Here is a 14,136-nt window from a genome sequence, read left to right on the forward strand (position 1 = left end):
ATCATTACCTAACAATATGTATTTGTAAGGTAATGGATTCACAAAGAGATCAAAAGCAAGTGCCCATACTAGGCAGTTATGATAAGAAAAAACGGGGAGAGGAGATCTGGAACTATGATATCATCAGTGTAGGTCGCTCCTGGTGTGGAATGCAGATCAAGAACTCACTCACAACTTAAAGTCTCAGAGGGTTTCCTAGAAGTCTCTGAAAGGGTTGTGACTTTTCCCAGGTCACACAGGAAGTACATTATGTGTCAGAGGCAAAACTTGAATTCAAGTTTCCTGACTCCAAGGCCAGTTTTCTATGCACTATTTCACACAGCTTCTAAAAAAAGCTGACATTTATACTCTATTTTGTAGTTTACAGAGTATTTTTCACATATTATCTTACTTTATTCTCACAATATCTTTATTATTTTCAAGGATATATACAACCTAGAAATAGGCTAATAAGGTATTGCATAATAGAGATATTTTCAGATATTTCATTATTGTTATCACTATTAACACAGAAAAACAGAGTTATATAGAACTTTTAAAATCATAAACTTCCTTTCTCATTAAAAACCTTTAGGTGTAGGCAGTGCAAAAATCATGAAACCTCTTTTATAGATAAGGAAACTGAAGCTCAGAGAGTGATTTGGTCATGGACTCACAGCTAGTAACTGTTAGGGCCAGGACATGAATCCATGTTTCCTCACGCTAGGTCAGCCAGTAAATATTTATTAAGCACCTACTGTGTGCCAGGCACTGTCCTAAGTGCTAGGGATATAAAAAAAGAAAGGCAAAAGACAGTCTCCTAACAAGCTCAAAGTCTAGTGGGGGAAACACCAAACAAATAATAATATACAAACAAGCTATACAAAGGATGAATTGGAGATAATCAATAAAAGGAAAGCATTAGCATTAAGGGTGATAGGGAAAGGCTTCTTGTTGATGGTGAGATTTGGAATTTAGTGGGGGTTTGGGACCCAGGCAATAGAGATGAGGAGTAAGAAGAGACAGATATACAGTACAACCAGTAAAAATATTTGGAGTCAAGGGGATGGAATATCTTATTTGAGGAACAGAAAGGAGGCCTAGTGTCATCTGAACAGAGTATAAGTTCAGGTGGGGGTATGTGTAAGATGTAAGAAGATCAGAAAGGTGTGTGTGTGAGGGGCAGGTAATGAAAGGTTGAATGCCAAATAGAGGATTTTATATTTGATCCTGGAGGTGATAGGGAGCCACTGAAGTTTACTGAATAGAGAGGTGACATACTGCATTTAATGTCCACGGGACATCCAGTTCAAGATGTCCAATAGGTAGCTGGGGATTTGGGTTGGGAGGTCAGCAGAGAGATCGGGGCTGGATAAATAAACTTGAGAAGCAACAGTATAGAGGTGATAATTGAGTTAAAATAGTAAAAAGGGAGAAAAGAAGAGAGTCCAGGACACAAGATGGCCTGGGAAATAACTGAGAGGTTGAAGGACTGGTGATTGTGGTGTCAATAAAAAATGGGGTTTGGCATTTCAAGGCAGAAGGAAAGGTGGAATAATGATACCATGAAATAAGGCAATTTCAGAGTTCAAGAACATAGTTATAGTGCATTTGTGGGTAATGGCAAGAGAAAGCATATGGACTTCTTTGTGTGGCTAAGGTGGGGTGGAGGAGCCCCAGGAAATGAATACATTGAGGAATTGTGAGGTTAGAGTGTTTGAGGGAGCATCAATATGTATACTGAAACTTCATACTAAGAGGTCAGGAGTTAAAGAGGAGTGAGAGGAGAGGACTGAGCTAGGCAATTAACTCACTGAGGAAAGAAGTGGAGTGTCCTGGAGGTTAGTTAGTAGTCATGAGCTATCAGGATTCTGAACGGTATTTGTGGATTGAGAGAATGTTAGAGCAGTGTTACTCAGTGATGATGACTGAGGGAGAATCTGCAAGTGGACATTTGGAGCAAGGAGTACTTCCAGCTCCTCCACTTCAACTCATGAGTGAAAGTGCAGCCAGTGTTAGAAGGGGAGGCAAGGAGACTGTGTTATCAGGAGGGAGCCAGGTATCAGTGAGAACCAGAAGATGAAAGGCATGGGAAAGGAAAAGATTTAAGATGAAAGCAAGTTCATTGTCCATGGAGCAGACATGCCAAATAGCATAGTGGAAGGGGTGGGTGGCTTTAGAGTGAAACACTGAAGGGGAGGTTATATCACACTACCTTTTAACTATACATTTAATGAATATATAACAGGAACTTTTAGTTAAATAGATGTTACTGAGATAGTTAATACTTAAAATACTTAAGTTTTAGTTAAAAGTCTTTCCTAAATTTAGCCAAAACCTACCTATTTCCATCTTAATACTCATTATGCCTAATTCTTTCTCCTAATGAGAACAAGCCTAATCTCCTCTCCCCACCCCCACCCCAAGGCAATGGGGTGAAGTGACTTGCCCAGAGTCACGCAGCTAATAAGTGTCAAGTGTCTGAGGCCACATTTGAACTCAGGTCTTCCCGAATCCAGGGCTGGTGCTCCTAGTCTCTTTTTTTATGTGATAGTCCTTTAAATGCTTGAGGACTACTATCATGTCCCCTCCAAGTTTTCTCTTCTCCAGATTAAGCCTCTTCAACATGTTGTTCCACACAGCAGGCCTTATACACAGATGGAATTATTTGAAGGGAACTGTTCCCATTATACCTCCTCCACTTTGTTCCAGGATTCTGGAGTTCAAAGTCTTGAGGGAAAGATACTAATATTTTGATCTCTAGAGAAATGAACAGTCCACAAAACCTTATGAAAGTAGTCTTTAAAATCCTTGCTGCTAGAATCTCTGATAAAAGTCTCATTTCTAAGATATATTGGAGGGAGGGGGAGAAGGATTGAAATTTATAAGAACAAGGGCTCTGTTCTCCAAATGATAAATGGTCAAAGGATATAAATATAGGCAGTTTTCATAGACAGAAATCCAAGTTACCAATATATACCTATATACCAATATATATGAAAAATTTCATAAATCACTAATAATTAGAAAAAACCCAAATTAAAACAACTCTTGAGGATTCACCTCACACTCAGCAGATTGATAAAGATGACAAAAAGTGAAAATAACAAATGTTATAGTTTTAGTACAACTATGAATTGGTAACCACTCTGGAAAGCACTTGAAACTACAACCCTAACACAATTAAACTGATCATATACCCTTTGATCCAAAAATACCAATACTAGGTTTATACCCCAAAGAGCTAATAAAAAATAATCCATTTGTACAAAAATATTGTAGAAGCTCCTTTTGAGGTAGCAAAGCATTGGAAACTGAGGTGCTGCCCACCTATTGGAAATGGTTAAACAATTTATAAGACAAAAATGTGATGGAATTACTACTGTGCTGTAAGAAATGATGAAGGAGACAGTTTCGAAGAAATCTGGGAAGACATGTATGAATTGATGCAGAGCAAAGTGAGTAGGAACAGGAGAACAATTTATACAATAACAACAATATTATAAAGACAAACAACTATGATAGACTTAGGAACTCTAATAAACACAATGACCAACCACAATTTCAGAGATTCATAATGAAACATGTTTCCCACCTTTGGATAGAGAGCTGATGGACTCAGATTAGAGGTTAAGATGTATTTTTTTGGATGTGGCCAATATGGGAAATTATTTTGCTTGACTATACATATCTGGAATAGGAATTTTATTGCATTTTCTCAGTGAGGGGCAGCGGGAAGAAAGAAAGTGGGAGAAAGAGAAGGCAGATCTTCATCAAAAATAAAATTTAATTAAATAGAAAAGAAAATCTTCACTACCTGGTATAATAATAGTTGTCTCTGGAATGAATTCCACTTTTATTCTTCCAAAATTGATTTCAAAACAGAGTAACAAAGAAAAAAGTCTGGTAAATCATTATCAATGATAAAATCACAATATACTGGTGTTAAAATAGTATCAAATGAGAGTTCACAAGGACTTATTAAAAGATCAATTACACAAACACAGGCGAATTGTTAAAATTTTGCTTTCAGTTGTTTTTCAGTTGTGCTCAACTTTTCATGACCCCCATTTGTAGTTTTCTTGGCAGAGATACTAGAATGGTCTGTCATTTATTTTTCCAGCTCATTTTACAGATGAGGAAACTGAGGTAAACAGGGTTAAGTGACTTGGCCAGGGTCATACAGTTAGTAAGTGTCTGCGGCCAGATTTGTACTCTGAAAGAGGAGTCTTCCTGATGCTAGTCCTGGCACTCTATCCACTGTGCCACCTAGCTACCTTAATTAACTGTAACCAACTACTAAAAACACTTAATATAAATTTTTATTCTACACTTCATTTTTCTCAGGAGGTAAACTGATAAGAAAAAAATCACAAATTGGTAAAAGTAATTTCCATTAATGTCTGTAGAATCACAAAATCTGTAATAATCAAAGAAATATTAATCATATTCAGCAGCTTATACTTGCTAATATAGGACAGAGGACTAATATGTATTAGACGGATTTTTAATAAATTCTGAAGCAAAAATGTTTTTCTGGTTGACACTTAATTATCTACAAAACTAAATTAACTAGAATGCTTCACTCTGACCACTCTAATTGAGAATTTATTGTAAAATTTAAGTCCTAAATTGCTATATACAATGATATGCAAACATGAATAAATAAAATGTCTTTTTTTTTACAATATTTATGCCAAAGTGAAATTAAGTAAATGAAAATAAATCAAAGATTAGAAAATGAGGAGGAGGCTCGAACAAGGGGGAAATCTTGTGAAGGTCCTATAATCAACATGGTCACTTTCACTTGGGTTTCTTTCCCTGGTGCGTGGTACTATAAATGAGTTTAGTGACTCGTCTTGTGCTCTACACTACTCTTCTAATACTAGGGACTCTTCTAGTACCTATTACTAAGGAAGAATACCCATTCTACTTTGGCCCTATGGGCCAAAGTAGGTTGCTTTCTACAGATTTGGCCTGAGATCTCTTGGCCTTTAGTCATGAATTGGAGCTTTGGCAAATGAACCTAGGGCTCAGGGGACAAAGTTCTGGCTGAGAACCAGGTAACAGTTCTTTTCATTATATGTTACTCTCCACATTGGTTTTTAGTACTGGTACACAGAGAGGGAGAGTCTTCTGATAAGGTCTGACAGGAGAGAATGAAATTAAAAGTATAGCGCAAAGAGAAAAAAGTTTAACGGGGAATGGTCAACCAAATGGTTTACTCATGTTAGAAGTCGCTGAGTCAAGATGAGGGTGAGGGTTGGGTCCGGGATCAAAATGTAGCACATAACTATATGTTGCTGTCTAGGAAGAAGGACTTGCAGTGAATAAAACAGAAAACATAGCATATCTACAGATAAAAGATGCCTGAAGCCAAACATCAGTGTTGAAACAGAGACACTGATCACAAACACTGACTGGGAACTTCTTACCTCATTAAATCTTGTTACAAGATTTTCCAGAGCATTGTGCTCACTGTTCTGGGAGGTAAGGATAGATGCAGACACTGTAGCCTTGAGCCATGGAAGTTTACTCTGGCATTCAGCATTTCCCAAGTCCCTGGTTAAGAAGCAAAGGTAGTCGACAGGCAACACTTGTCGGTAGATACTCTGCTCCTGTTCAGTCAGAATACAAGCAACTTCCTCTGGGAACTGAATGAGGTGTTGAAGTTCTACGAGCTCATTACTTAGACCAGCTACATTTGAAGGGAGGCTGGTTGAACTGGCCACGGAGGTACATTGTTGACGTTCTAAAACAAAGCAAAACAGAGAAGGTTATGCGACATTTTGTCTTTTTTTTTCCTTTTTTTCTTTTTGCCGAAGTTTTGTTCAAGCCCTACTTTTTAAATAGCTTTCCTCATCAACTGATAAATCCATTATTATACAGCTGTCCTTGATAGCGGATCATTTGACTTTGGACCTATGACACCTTTTCTTATACTCAGAGATAGCTTGGTTTAGGTCACTGTTCCGCAGTTTATTGTCATATTTTGCAAAGAAGTTCTGTTCATTGTTTTGTTCTAGGTTTCCTCATTCCCCTTTCTAAATTCTCAATGTAAATGGCAAGTGTGTGTGTGTGTGTGTGTGTGTGTGTGTGCGTGAGAGAGAGAGAGAGAGAAAGAGAGAGAAAGAGACTGCTGAAGAGGGAAGAGAGATAACCATGGCATACAAATGGAAGACGACTACAGGGATGTATGCATGTGAACAGAGGAGACTTCACATCTTCCACTGGACATTTTCATGATACACTCTACCAGTCCATGTTCTCTCTCCCTTAGAAGATAAGATAGAGAACCAACTTTCTGCAGGAGGAAAAGTGTTCTAGTCTCATAAGACTCCCTCCCCCTAGGTCCATCTGCATTCTGGATACTTATATTTCCCTACTCAGGCAGACCTTGAGAACATATGTCATTTGAATGCAGAGGGTTTCCAGTATGTACATCTGTTGCCCTACCTGGTTTCAATTCCACCAAACAAGATGCCCCTTTCAGGATAAGCTCATCACTTCTAAACTGACCACCATGCTGCAAACTCAAGCCTTGACTGACTACCTCCCTCAGCTTCCTCTCCCCTCCCACTGGAGGGGTACCAAACTTCTCCCAATGCCTTCCTTTAGAGGGCAAAAACTAGACCCAGCTCACTCCACTTTTCATCTAACTTTTCTTAATTTCAACTCCATGGAATGAGATGCCTCCGTCCTCTCCCCTTCCCAACCCACTTCTCCCTTTTCTGCCTCTTTTTGTGTGTTGCCTCCCCTGTAAGCAATTTGAGGGCAGGGACTATCTTTATTAATTATATACCCAGCACTTAGCACACCACCTGGCATACAGGAGGCATTTAATAAATGCTTTTTGGATTGGATTAAATTGGATTGGACAGAATACAATCTGGCTATATTTTGCTATTTAAGTGGAAGGTTGGAGAAATTCCTTAATCCAACTGAACACAAAGGCTCTGGGTTCTCAAGTGAATCAAAAACACTTCTCTCCTAATTAACTAACAAGATGTTCTGTGTCCTGATACCTTTATCAAGTGAGCATGCGTCCTTGATTGAGTTATGCAATCAGTCAAAAAAAGGTATAACATTGGTGTAAACAATTCCTAGGCATTTCTATCAAATCAATAAAAGCCATAATAAGCTAGATGTAGACAAAATCTTTAATAAATTCAGAAGGAGTAAAATTCTTGCCATTTTGATGAAATAAGATGACCTACGGAGCAAGTATATTGGAATGAGTTAAGTCAATTATGCCCTATAGGTTTTGGATAAAAGACCACAACAATAGAGCAATTCCAGCCAAGCCCTTGGGAGGGAATTACCTGAGGGGTACCTCCTCTCTCTCACCCCTCACTGACCATGGGAAGACTTTAAAAATCCCAAAAGGCTGGAAGGTTTGGATTTCCCATTTGTGTCGGCAAGAGTGTGTCCAGAATAGCTGGGGCTAACAGCATTACCTATCCTGGTACCAAGAACAAAGTGAATGCACTTCAAACTCTATAACATGGAACCACACTTCAGGGGAACTTCATGACGGATACGGAAGAGAGAAATTTCACCCAACCACAAGCTGTGAGTTACTCCACTACATACGCTCCTTAAACCTGAGCACCTTTTCCTTTGGACTCTTTATGTAGGTGCGGGAGAGTATCTGAGACTTTTAGGATCTTTTACAGCAATTACTTTAAGTTCGAATTCATTCTCCCCAGACACTGAGTGGGTGTATAAAGGGGAGAGTTCACTCCTCATTTGAGGGGGGCATTATTTGTACTTGAGTACTTCCTAGACCATCTTAGTAAACGCCTTTAAATAAAAGCTAGTTAATTTAGGCTGGCTACTTGATAAACTGGATAATCAATGGTGAGCACACTAGTTGGGGTTCATGACCAATAGAACCAGAAAATCTGTGGCCTACTATCACACTGAGGGGAGCACAGGTCAGTCATCCTCTGGGGACTCAGCCTGCCACTGTGCGTGGGAGCTGGGAGAATGAACCCAGAGTGGGTGACACATAGGTAACTGATATTAGTTCTTCCTTTTTTGGAGGGGTGGGCATCGGCTCTTTTATCTAGGTAAACAGCTAGATACAGCCCATTTACTCAGAACTCATCTTCTAAGCTTTAATGGAAAGCATAGTTTCCTTCTTCATTCAACTTTTGGTCTAATCAGGACAAGTTTGGGACTTTTTGTTAGAGAATTAAATGTAAGCAGCCCCCATAGTACTGTGAAGAATGACTTGGAAAAAGAAAGGTCCCCATAGGTACTGTTTGGGCAGATTACTGAATTTTTACTCGGTGTCTCAAATTCTTAAATGACACCATCATTGTCTATAGAACTTTTATTTGTCTTTCTAGAGGAAGCAACAAAACTATTCAGGCCATTAACCTAATAGATGATGAAACTTGTGTAAATGCAGGTGATTTTTAAGAAACCAATGACAACTATGTGTTTGTTTTACTAAGATTAGTATTCACTGTACTAGGTCATCTGCCTCTATTTCTCTATATTTTAAGAATGTAAATACAGTAACTTCACTTTCATATGTTTGTGGGAGGTGAATTTTACTTATGTAACTAGGTATAGGCACCAACAATATAATAATTATCTTTAAAAATAAAGTTTTTCATTTTTATGAAGTTCAACAATTAAGGTATTTCAATTTTCCCTTTCAAAACTGTCAGTATAGATAATACTATTTTCTTCCTCTCCAGAAGCAGCTACTTCCATGTACTATTCAAACAGAGAGGCTCAAAAATATTCAGACACAGCTCTAGACACAAACCATTAATTTGACAAGATAGCTATCTGCTCCAGTCTTTCACACTGGGTAGATTTCTGGGCAAAGTAATTCAAAGAGAAATGAGGTCCCAAAACCCAATGCCTTCTCATTCCCACATCTGCCTTTCCTGGTTCTTATTAAAATCAGAAATAACCTGTACTTTTCTCCAGCTGTAACATTTATAAAACAAACACTCAAATTTGGGAGGGGTTGGAGATGACTTTGGTCACAAGATAAGAGTTTCTCACTGAATCTGAATGTATGTTATAGAAAACATATATACCAAATTGAGATCATCCTTATGTCTGTTTTCCTTTATCTACGCTGCAATTCTGTTTTTATTGTTACTATCCTTGTGTTTCTCTTATTGATAGGCCCCTGAATTCTGCTATAAATTACCTAGACTTCAGCAAAATATTTGATAAGGCATAGCATGATGTTCTTAGATAAAAGATGGAAAGATGAAGACTAGATGATAATATGACTGAACAGATTTAAACTGGTTGAATGGTTGAACTACAGTAATGAATAGTTCCATGTCATTTGGCAGGAAGTCTCCAGTGTAAAGAGTCCCAGAAATCTGGTCTTGGCATTGTGGGGCTTAACATATTTATCAATGACTTGTATAAAGGCATGCACATCAAATTTGAGGATGACACAAAGCTGGAAAGGAGAGTTAACACAACTGATGACAGAGATGGAATCCAAAAAGATTTGGAAGGTTTGAACAACAGGTTGAATCTAATTAGATAAAATTCAATAGGAAAAAGTCTTACACCTGGGCTTGACAAATAAACTTCAGAAATAAAAGCTTGGGAGATCATGATTAGATAATTTGGGAAAAGATCCAGAGGTTTCAGTAAACTGTAAGCTCAATGTTAGTTAGCAACTTTATGTGGCGCCAAAAAAGCTAATGCAATCTTGGGCTGCACTGAGGAACAAGGCTTCCAAGAATAAGGAGATGATAGCGCTTCTGTTCTCTGCCCTGATCAGACCACAGTTGGAGTATTTTGTTCAGTTCTGAGTGTCACAGAATAAAGACAGGGATAGCATTTTCAAATGGACAAAAAATATGAACAAACTACTCAAAAGAATTGCTAACTATTTCCAACCATATCAAAGATTGTTCCAAGTCACTAATAATAAGAGAAATGCAAATCTCAACAATTTTGAGGTTTCCTGCCCTCCCAGAAAATGAGCAAAGATGACAAAAGGGGGTATAAAATGTGGAAGGGGTTGTGGAAAGACATAGCAATACATTGGTGAATGTATGGTCCAACTGGTTCAAATATACTGTAAAGAAATTTGGAATTATTCTCAGAAAGATACTAAAATGTACACATTTTGAGGCAGAAGTTCCATGGCCAGGTATACAGCACAACGAGATCGATGATTTTTTTTTTAAAGGTTCCATATAGGAATAGATAGTTATAATAGACAAAGTGACAGACAGGGCAAGCATTTATTAAAGACATACCACGTGTCAGCATTGGGCTAAGCAGAGGATACAAATGCAAGTAAATGAGATAACTAGTCCTCAAGAAGCTTACATTCAAAATGGGGAAGACAATGAATATGTACAGGAAGCTGGAAGGGCCAGGATGGCATGGAGATGGTCACAAGTGGTATGGGAAGCCTGGTTCCAAACAAGATAAGGCTAAAAAAGCTCACCTATGAGAAACCAAGGTTCCAGCGTGGAGAGGAAGAGGGATCTGGATGATGGCCACAGTGGGGGGAAGCATGGTCTAAAGGTATCTAGGAAGGCCAAAATACATATAGCAACACATACTGTAGCATGGCAAAGAACTGGAAGCAAAGTATCTACCCCTCAAATAGAGAATAATTAAATTAATTGTGGTGTATGAATGTAATGGGATATTATCATGCTGTAAGAAAAGAAGGATATGATGAATACAGAGAAGGAAAGACATTAATTGATGCAAAATGAAGTAAACAGAATAAAGAAAATAATATACATAATGATACAATGATTAAAAAAAACCCCAACAAAGTGAAACTGAATGCTGTGAAATTACAATAAGCAACAGTCATATAATATAATGAGCATGGGAGACTAAATGTCTGCCATGCTTAGAATGCACTCCCTTCTCACCTCTGCCTTCTGGCTTTCCTAGTTTCCTTTAAAACTTGGATCAAATGCCACCTTCTGTTCCCCTCCTGTTCATCCCTATCCTTTGAGATTATTTCCATCTACACTGCATATCTTGTACAAATACAACTGTGTGCAAATAAGTTTCCTTCATTAGAATGTGAGCTCCTTGAGGACAGGGATCAAGTTTTTGCACTTTCTTTTTATTGCCAGTGCTTGGCACAGTGCTGAGTGTATAGAAAGCTCTTAAAAATGCGTTTTGGTTAACTGAAAACTTTAAAACAATAAACAAAAATGCAAGAAAAGACTGAAATAAAAATTAGGGAAGTTATTAAACTATACCTAAGATTTAAAAATTCAATAAAAGTGGCAAATAACAGAATCAATGAAATAAGTTTAAGATTAATAAATAAAAATCAAATCAAAGAACAAACCCAGGAAATATACAAATCAAGAAGAGAGGCAGTGATGCTAAAAAATTCAAGTGTCAGTCATAGCAGAAACTGGAGCTGGGTAACAGTATTAAAGCAGACTGTTACTGATTTCAAACACAGTATGGAGGAGCAGTTGGTACACAGCTCATATTGTTCTATGGTTATAAAAACCACAAACTATATGATGATTTTAGACACATAGGTCAAGAAAGGATCCAAGAGCTAGTAAGAAATAGATTCTACTGGCCCAAGATGGCTGCAGATGTCAATAACAAATATGAGGAAAAAACAGTACCAACTTGTGCTGTGTATTTGAAGTATATAACCACTAGAAAACTTTTGTAATGGTATATTATTGTGCTATAGGAAATGAAAAACAAGATGATTTCAGAAAAACCTGGGAAGATTTAAGTGAGCTGATGCATAGTGAACAGAATCAGAACACTGTGTATACATAGTAACAACAATATTGTTTGATGAAGAACTGTGAATGACTTAACTATTCTCAGTAATACAATGATACAAGACAATCCCAAAGAACTAATGATGAAGCATACCATCTGCCTCCAGAGAAAGAACTGATATTATTTGAATAAAGACTGGGGCATGTTATTTTTCACTTTCTTTCATTTTTTTCTTTTTTTAAGTATTGTACAAAATGACTAATATGGAAATGTTTTACATAATTGCGCATGTATAACCTATATCTGATTGCTTACCATCCCAGAGAAGGGGAGGGGAAGGGAGGGAGAAAATTTGGAACTCAAAACTTTTAATAAAAATGTTAAAAAAAAAATGAGGGAGCAAGTTTCCTTTCACTTGATTCTTCAAGAAAAAGCTAGATGTCTAAATTTGGACTTTTTTTGTAAAGGGGATTCTTGTTCAGGTACAGGTGGGATTACATATTCTCTGAGATTTGTGATTTTAAACATGAGATTCTTGCCACCCTATTTATCTTCCTCTGTACACTCTGGTTTTTCAATGTTCCTTTTAGAGTTTGGATTTGCTTAGAGGAAAAAGTATATGTGGAGTAGCTGAAGGTAAGATCCTGATCCAAAGGGGGCTACTGAAGACATAATCCATACCAATCTGGGTCAAAGTATAGATGGAGTCACTGGATGAAAAAGAATCAAATTTGAAGACAAAACCAACTAAACATGTTAAGGGGTCAGAAATGTGTGGGGTAGGAGTAGGATTTTATAGTGTTATAGTAAAACTGGGATATAAATTCTACCTTATAAAATTGCTCTGAAGGCATCATCATGGAACTATGGTGATTTTTTCAATGTATTTTATTTTTTAATCAACACATTTATTTGCTCCTCACTTTGATTTAAAAGCACAAAAGAAAAATGAAACTTTTGTAACAAATATGCATAATCAAGCAAAATAAATTCTTGCACTGACCATGCTCAAAAATGTATACTTCATTTTGTATCTTGAATTCATAACCTCTCTGACAGGAAGTGGGTAGCATACTTCATGATGAGTCCTCTGCAACTGCAGTTGGTTATTGTGCTGATCAGAGGTCTTTTAAGTCTTTTAAAGTTTTCTGTCTTTACAATTCTGTTATCGTGTAAGGTATTCTAGTTCTCACTTCACTGCATAAGTTCATACAAATCTATCTCGGTTTCTCTGAAACCATTTCTTTTGTTATTTCTTACTGCACAGGTGTACTATATTATATTCATCTACCATAATTTGTTCCACCATCCCCCAAATTATGGGCACCCGTTTAGTTTCCAGTTCTTTGCCACTACAAAATGAATCACTATATTTATGCACATATAGCTCCTTTTCCCCTTTGATCTCTCTGGGGTATAGGCATAGTGGGGGTCAGTTTAGTGACTTTGGGGGAATATTTCCAAATTACTTTAAAGAATGACTAGAACAATTCACAGTTCCACCAACATTGCATTAAGGTACCTGTTTTCCTATAGCCCCTTTCACATTTGTCATTTTTGTAATCTTTGTCAACCTCATGAGTGTCAACCTCAGAGTTGCTTTAGTTTCTATTTCTCTAATTATTAAGTGATTTGGAGTATTTTTTCATATGGGTATTGACAGTTTGGTTATCTTCTTTGAAAAGTGCCTGTTAATATCCCTGATAATATAATACTGCATCTGGAATCAGGAACACCTAAATTGAAATCTATCCTCAGATACTTACTAGCTCTGTGATCCTGAGCTAGCAACTTAACTACTCTGTGACTCAGTTTCCTTATTTGTAAAATGGGGATAATAATAGCATCAACTCCCAGGGTTATCGCAGAATAAAACGTGATGTTTCTAAAGTGCTTTGCAAATCTTAAAGTATTATATAAATGCTAGCTACTATTATCAATTGGGGACAGTATAGTGATTTAATGGTGGTAGAATACTATAATATTTTCTTTGAAAAAGAGAAAATTATAAAAATTATATCTAGAAAAATAATGAATGAATAAATGAATGAAAATGCATATGATTAGTATGTGCTTACCTTGTGCAAAGTACTGTGTTAAGTGCTTGGGACACAAATAGAAAAGCAACATACTGAATTGGAATTTTTAAAGGGAAAGTGTAATTTTTTTTTGTCCAATCTTGTATTGATCAACAACAAAATTTTACAATCCTTTAATAGTACAACACCAAACCTATGCAATGAGGCTGAATGAGCAACAGCATTTACTTTTGGGTTTATTTTTTAAGACTAAAGGTTAGTTTAGAAATACTAGCTTTCATACAGAGTTGCAAATTGCTTTTCAACAAGAACTGATGAGTTTCTGAGAAAGCCATTCAATCTGTTATTTTTACCATCCGATTTTTTGCAAAAACTGATTCATTTAAAAAAA

The 14,136-nt window shown here is 37.0% G+C and overlaps 1 protein-coding gene across 1 annotated transcript in view; it reads right to left on the reverse strand.

The window, feature by feature from the left end:
* The window catches only part of PLCE1 (phospholipase C epsilon 1), a 339,193-nt gene that overhangs the window by 183,334 nt on the left and 141,723 nt on the right, over nt 1-14,136 (reverse strand). The window contains exon 4 of the mRNA XM_020964068.2: nt 5,415-5,731. Coding sequence (XP_020819727.1) covers nt 5,415-5,731 — 317 coding nt within the window. The remainder of the gene's footprint in view (nt 1-5,414; nt 5,732-14,136) is intronic.

The sequence above is a fragment of the Phascolarctos cinereus genome, unplaced genomic scaffold, assembly GCF_003287225.1.
Source record: "Phascolarctos cinereus isolate Bilbo 61053 unplaced genomic scaffold, phaCin_HiC Scaffold_3;HRSCAF=262, whole genome shotgun sequence".
NCBI classification, from domain to species: Eukaryota; Metazoa; Chordata; class Mammalia; order Diprotodontia; family Phascolarctidae; genus Phascolarctos; species Phascolarctos cinereus.